At 31.2% G+C, this 7,796-nt stretch overlaps 1 protein-coding gene across 1 annotated transcript in view; it reads left to right on the top strand.

The window, feature by feature from the left end:
* Positions 1–2,523: 2,523 nt before the first annotated feature.
* The window catches only part of LOC124355811 (outer dense fiber protein 2-like), a 96,671-nt gene continuing 91,398 nt past the window's right edge, over positions 2,524–7,796 (top strand). The window contains exon 1 of the mRNA XM_046806966.1: positions 2,524–2,608. Coding sequence (XP_046662922.1) covers positions 2,575–2,608 — 34 coding nt within the window. The 5' untranslated portion in view covers positions 2,524–2,574. The remainder of the gene's footprint in view (positions 2,609–7,796) is intronic.

The raw sequence follows: 7,796 nt of genomic DNA, 5'->3' as shown, positions 1-7,796 counted from the left end.
AAAAACAATTTGAGTATGCCAGTTAGGATCTAGCTAATGAAACTCAATGATACGAGAATAAAATAACACTCTCCTGTCCAGACCATCTTCAAGAAGATTATGGACTAGGTGACTTTCGTAAAATTTAATTTTGTTTTTCTTAATTATTCTCTGTACTGAAGACTTTGAAACACCAGTTTCAAGTTCAACCTTCCTTAGGGATTTCAGTTTACCTGGAGATTGGAGCATTGATGCGCGTACTAGTACTTCTCTTTCCTCATTTGATCCTCTAGAGTACTTTTCTATGACACTTGCAGTTTCTAACAAAAGGTTTTTCCACTTAGTTATTGTTGGATTGCTAGGTGGTTCAACTCCTGTGTAGGCAACCTGAAATTGTCTAATTGCTTTTGTAATGTTGCCAAGAGCAATAGCTCACACACAACACTTCACTTTTTGTTCAACATTAAAAGTCATATCTCGAACTTCAATATCAGTAAAACTGTAATGGAGGAGGTTAGGTTATGTTTTTATAGCACAAGCATTATTAATCAATCAAACAACTGTTTTCAACAGTGAGTGTTATTGAACAGCTGTTCTTTAAAACTGCAATGCAGTAATCAAATCAGGTAATTCAAGAAATGAATTTTTATAGGAAGCAAAATGGTAAAATTTTCAATATGTCACCATTTTGTTTCTACAATTGTAAGGGAGCTTTAATTTTCACAGAATATTTTTAAAACCTACTTTATTAATTGTGTAGAGTTTAAAAATGTTCAGTGCATAAATGGGTAAGTAATTTAAAATCAAACTTTTAAACCTCTTTGTTGGACATTATGTACATTGTTTTTTCCCATATTACAGAAAATGATTCATATGTCAAAACTTTAGTATTAGTATTAAATAGTGTTTAGGGTAAAAGGATAGTTTTAATACAATAACTGTGACTATCTTTAAGAAAAAACATGACAGATTCCTGTACTGAAAAGTTGTTTGGCAATACATGATTTGATTTGATTTGATAATAATAATAAAGAAATTTATTATTTACTTAATGATTAATTTAAATTCAAATAACATAAAAGTATAAAATATTTGATATTTAAATTACAGTCGCTATTTTAAAAATTACTAACAATTCAATTAAACTAATTTATATTTAAGGGATTTAATAATGATACTTAAATTGCATATTGAGACATAAAGTTGCAACTCAAAATATTGTGTTATTAAAAAACGTGTTGCTTGTCATATTTTGATAAATTATTGAGCAATTGTCAAGTTTATAAGAAATTATGGATGTATGGAAACTTGAGTCGCTCCAATTTTACCTTTTTTTAGCAATAGACGTTAAGTGGGAACCCTCTGAAATTCTTTGTGCTGTACAGTAACAATAGAAATGGTCCTAGGATGCAATGCATTAATTGACATAGCCTGATTTAACCTTTGTCTTTAGTTCATTAGTTATTTTGGTGAATTGGAAAATTTTTTAATAAGATTAGGGTTTGACCTCAATCAGTTTTGATTTTTAGGACTCGGTTGTCCATGCTTTATTTTGGAACATTACAGATGCTTAACTCTTAGTCTGGTGAAGTGTGCGTGCAGTGCAGAATACATTTATTTTGTATGTATTCTGTTGTCACTTCACCAAAATTAAGTTAATTTACCTTCTGCAAGCATCCAATTGTTTGAATATTATTCTAGAGTGCTAAAGTTATGGTCTGTTTCTGAATGTAATTTAATATTTTTTTAGTTTTGCTCTAATATTGCCTAAAAAATGTTAATGAATTTCAGTATTCTAATAAAATGTCTAACTAGAATAATGAATTTACTCTGTGGTCTTATAACATATAACATAGTACGCATACCAGTAATACTTCCATGGTTTTATAGCTGTAAACATGTATTCACATTTGTCATAAATAAAATTAAGAATGGTAAAATATTAGCACCAAGTTAAAAAATGTTTTAGTCACATGTACTAGAATTAACTTTAGTATCATACTTTCAATTGATTTTAAACATATACATGCTTGGGTGTTCTCACTATGTACCTGTGTTTTGATATCACAGGTAGATATATGTCATTATATGTAACAGTATATTTTGATATATGAAATTTATAAACAAACTACGAACTATGGCCTTAAAACAGTGATATATATTAAGAATTTAAATTAAAAATTTTAAATTAGCATTACAGTTATTTTGGCTTTCTACTGTGTGATCAAACGTGTTAGCAGGTTAAGTCAATATGATCTTATAACTTTATCTTATCTAAGAAGTTAGACAAGGCTAATTTGTTGAAAGAAGTATTTAAATACATTTCATCATTAATACATAGAGGAAATAATAAATTTCCTAAGTATTCTTAGTATCTATTTCTAAGGTGGATTATAACAAAATTAGATGGATAAAAATATTGATTGCGATGCTCTGGTTTATTAGCGGTTCTACTCCTACTGCTTTCAGGATTTTCTTTGAACTTCTCAAGATTCTATTTCAAATCTTGAACTGAACTTTAATTGTTAAGCTACTTCTACAAAGACCAACTCTACCAGTTGCTGAGACAATTGATATAACAACAAAGAACTTGAAATGCGGCGAGCACAAGAATCTCTTTTGGGGGCAAGTGCGTTATTTTATATGAAACATAGAAAATATGTATGTATACTCTCAGTTAGAATGTATCAACTATGCCCTTTCTGTCTGTTATATGTTAATGGTAATATTTTATCATAAAGAACTTATGAAGTAATGTAAACAATTTTTTTTTCGGAAGCTGAAATTATAACAACTATTGCTCTTTATTATCGAATCTGTAAAAATCTAATTTTCAACTTAAGAACTCTATTAGTGATCTGATCAAGAAAAGTTTAAAGTTTTGAAAATAAATAAACAATTAATTATGAACAGAGCTATTTAAAAATACGATTTATTAGTAATGTAGCTTTATTTAGTCATACAATAGTTAAATAACTATCGCTTAACAACCTGATGTGATTAGCTATACTTAGTTATAGGAACTACCATTCCATAAGGGTGACATGCGCACTAGCAAATTCTATTAACTGGTCTTAGTTACTAACCTCAGTGAGAAGGGATTCGATTGTCTTTGCTCCTGACTATCGCTTAACAACCTGCACAACCTGATGTGATTAGCTATACTTAGTTATAGGAACTACCATTCCATAGGGGTGACATGCGCACTAGCAAATTCTATTAACTGGTCCTGGTTACTAACCTCAGTGAGAAAGGGTTCGATTGTCTTTGCTCCTGACTATCGCTTAACAACCTGCACAACCTGATGTGATTAGCTATACTTAGTTATAGGAACTACCATTCCATAGGGGTGACATGCGCACTAGCAAATTCTATTAACTGGTCCTGGTTACTAACCTCAGTGAGAAGGGGTTCGATTGTCTTTGCTCCTGACTATCGCTTAACAACCTGCACAACCTGATGTGATTAGCTATACTTAGTTATAGGAACTACCATTCCATAGGGGTGACATGCGCACTAGCAAATTCTATTAACTGGTTCTGGTTACTAACCTCAGTGAGAAGGGGTTCGATTGTCTAGACTATTGCTGAACAATCTGGTGTGATTGGCTATACCTACCCAGATAGTAAAATACTCTTAACATTACTTAGGTGAACTATCGTTATCACATAGTATCTCCACCTTGGTAGCAGTCCTGTTTGCTACATGTGTCACAGAAGTTCGTTGCCTCCTTCGAGGATGTTATTAAGCATATGGAGGAGACTGACATTAGATTGTGAATTTTTTAATAAGTAAGCTTAAAAATTTAGTAATCTGAGGTTAATTGTGATTATTTGGAAGTTATTATCCTATCCAAACCCGTAACAACTCACTATGCCATACTCAAAAATCTCTTGGTCACCAAGCTTTTGTATAATGGGATATTCCTAAGTATAGATAAGAAACTCAGGAATAATCACTGAAGAGACATTCACTGTCAGACTCATTCTCATCCTGCTGCATCATGACATCATCAAGCTGAACGAAAAAATGTTTGGGGAAAACTTAAAAAATCTATGCCTTGAGGACTTTTTGTGAATTAATTATTTTATAAATACTGGTTCATAATATCAGCTTATTGTGAAAAAGCCCAAGTATTATTATGTAGATATAAACAATACAGTTGTGGTTAGTGCAAAGGTAACTGGAGATAAATGAAAATTTAAATGAATAACACTGTAAAAACTAGTTAACCTAAAATAGTAATATATTGCAAACTTGATTCATCAGCCCTCAGATTTCGTAATTTCGGACTGATTGAAGTCTATAGGGTACATTGACCATTTGATCTGGAATATAAAGGGATGAAAAACTTAAATAAATATAATACTATAGAGTTTAATGAAGTCAATTGCAGTACTAATGACATATTTATGCTAAACTTAATTATATTAAACTGATAAAATAGGGATAAGAAAAGCACTGTGAGGGCTACATTGATTTTTAAAGTTTTAATTATTGGTTTATTTGTAACCAGTATATAACTTACATAATTACTGACAGTAATAAAAATAGTTAAAATAATAATAATATAATAATTCTTTATTGCAGTAAGACAAATGTAGATTGCAAGCATCATTATAATAATATAGATATCAAAGTCTGTTTTACATAAAAATAAACAATTCCTGTTACATTCAATCATACATGATAAGACCATTCACTCATTCATTCCATTATTATCTGATCAAGATTTTATGTGGGACTTAATTATCCCAGTGGCGCGTCAGGAAGTCATGAACAGAATAAAACACACCTGATACTAAAAGGAGTTTTAAACAAGCTTTAAATTTAGTAAAATTTTCAATGTTTTTAAGCATTTCAGGAAGTCAGTTGATTAGTCGGACATTTAAGTAGTTTTGTGAGTAGAGCAAAAGCTGTTATTCTGTGTTGTAGTTAATAGTTGCTCCTAACTCTGTCTCGTAATTGTGAACCTCCATTTCCTCTTCACCAAAATACACTTTGAGAAGTACATAATCACCTCAAGAATATAGAGGCTGGGTAAAATTAGTAACCTCCATGAAAGCATCTATACATAACTCTCTAATATGTAATCTTGAAATTATTCTAATGAAATTTAATAAGATTAGAGCTTATGAATAAAATATAAGTAAAAATATGTCTAATTATTCAGTGAGGAATTTTAGGCATTTAAAAGTAGTATCTGGATGAACCAGGTATGTTCAAAAATTAACAGGAGTTTGAATTTCTTGAAAACAATATTTATTTATTTGTCTACATTAATTTTATCTTGTTCAAAGTAGTCCCTGTTAGGTATTATACACTTGTGGTTGAGAGTCTTCTTCCAGCCCTCGAAACACTTCTCAAACTCGATCCTTGGGATAGCTTTTAGCTCTTTCATCAATGCAATTTAATGTCATCTAAACTTGTAAAACGATGGCCGTTTAAGGTTCTCTTTTTTTGTAAATAAAAAAATTCATATGGAGCCATGTTTGGGGAATATGGAGGGTGGGGCATCGCTACAGTACTGTTTTTGGCCAAACATTCAACAGTTGATGAGGACCAAGCAATTATGTTTAAGCAGGTGCATTGTCATGATACAAAATAATAAAGTAGCAGTAAAAAAAAGCTGTTACAACTTTGAAATTTTGGACCATCCTGTATAAAAGAAGCGAAATAAATTAAAACATTTATTTTTCAAAATGACCAATAAATAGAAGAAATCTTTAAAATAATGTATAGCTTGACCTACTTTTACATTTGAAAATCTTTAAAACACCTCCAGAAAGTGCCATTTTGAGCTATTAATTTGGGCATTAAAAACTATTTTTCCAAATTCTTTGTGGTTCAATTATGGGAGTTTTTGTTCAAACTAAGAAGGTAGGTTTCTAGGTTCAGTTGCTATATGTTATGAACAAAAAAACTCATAAGAATCACCTTTGAGAATCACGGATTTGAAAAATTCAGCTTACTGTAAAACACTCCTTTACATAAGTTAAAATCCTTACAGGAAAATATATAATTATGTAAAGGGAACAATAGAGTATATAAAGATTCAACACAATGAAGTTCGCTTTGAAAAATACAACTGCTCTAGTACTCTGAACCAAGTATATTCTTATAAATGTAACTAGTTATATGGGTAAAAACATTCATTACAACAGTGTCCGAATGAAATAAAGAGGTGGTAAAATTACAATACATTTAAATGTAATCTAAAGCACTATATACAGTATTTCAGAATATTTCAAATCACTCTATGCTAAAAACACAAAATAAGAAATTGTGGAAAAAATATATGGTTTAAATCTTTAGAAGTTATGAAAAAGGTTTTTATTGTGTTTTGAAAAGGAAAAGACTACATTAAAAACTAAGCCATAGTTTGGGAACAATAAGTCTGAGTCTATTTATACAAATTGATTTTTTTCTTTCTTATTTTTAATCATCTATGGTGGATTGCTCAGCAAGCTAAACGTCCTTGACTCTGTGATTTTTAAAATAATAACTATGATATTGTGTGTTTATTCAGGCGTTGGTTGAACAGTTCTGAAATTAACAACTCAACAAACTAATTTAGTTTTAATATATAAGAGGCAAGTTAACAATTATGGTGGTATGCTTATTTATGCCTCTAATAGACTAATATTTTGTAGTGTTTATGTTTAGATTTTATGTGTTTACAACCATTTGAGGCATGTGCTTTATTGATTGAAGAACTCAAGATTATTGTTGTAAGTTTGTACCATACCCCTGCAAGTGATGAATATTTGCTTATAGAGAAACTTGAAAGCTTTTTGATATTTTTCATTGATAAGTGGGAAAATTATAAACTTGTGTGTGGTGGTGACATTATCACACACTTTTTTTACAACCACAGATACAAGGTATGTAAGAGAATTCTCAAATTTCTTGAGACATTTCAATACTTCCACTTCAAACTTGTGGCTTTCCTAGAAATCAACAACATTCTCTCTACTCAGCATCATGGCTTCTGCCAAGGGAAATCCACTACATCAGCCATCTTCAATTTTATAAACGAACTATCGCTTTCTTTGGACAATAGACTTCATTCCCTTGGTGTTTTCTGTGATTTAAGCAAAGCGTTTGATTCCGTTGATCATAATATTCTCCTTGGAAAACTAGAAAAATATGGAGTTAGAGGTCACTCTTTTCAATTCATGAAGTCGTATTTGTCTGATAGGAATCAAACTGTCCAAATCCATGATGGCCAAAATAAAGTTTTCTCATGATATAGAGCCATTACTTGTGGTGTTCCTCAAGGCTCTATTCTTGGTCCTGTATTATTTCTCATTTATGTAAACGATCTTCCAAAAATTTCAACAGACCTCAAAGTTACGATGTTTGCTGATGATTGTTCTTTTCTTGTTTCCAATAAATCCCCACATTTGGCTATGTCGAATTCAAACATCCAGTTGCAAAGTTTAAATCAGTGGTTCAATTTAAATAAACTTAAATTAAACATCAGCAAAACTAATATCATCCAGTTTCATCTAGGGAACACAAACCAGTTTAATATCCAGGGTCTTATCAAACTAGGAAGCGAGGAAGCCAAGCAAGAAATCTCAGTTAAATTTCTGGGTTTATATATCGATAATAGGCTCACATGGGGCGGCCACGTGGAACATGTCTGCAAAAGGCTTCAAACCATGGGATTTGCTCTCAGCCGTCTCGCCAAGGTCTGTAGCCAAGATGTTCTACGAACAGTATATTTTTCTCACGTTCAATCGATTTTGAGGTACGGGTTAATGTTCTGGGGTCCATCCAGTGTAGTAAATTTTAATAGAGTATTTGTCATC

Source organism: Homalodisca vitripennis, chromosome 2 (genome assembly GCF_021130785.1).
Source record: "Homalodisca vitripennis isolate AUS2020 chromosome 2, UT_GWSS_2.1, whole genome shotgun sequence".
NCBI lineage: Eukaryota > Metazoa > Arthropoda > Insecta > Hemiptera > Cicadellidae > Homalodisca > Homalodisca vitripennis.
This window is presented reverse-complemented; position numbering and strand designations above follow the sequence as displayed.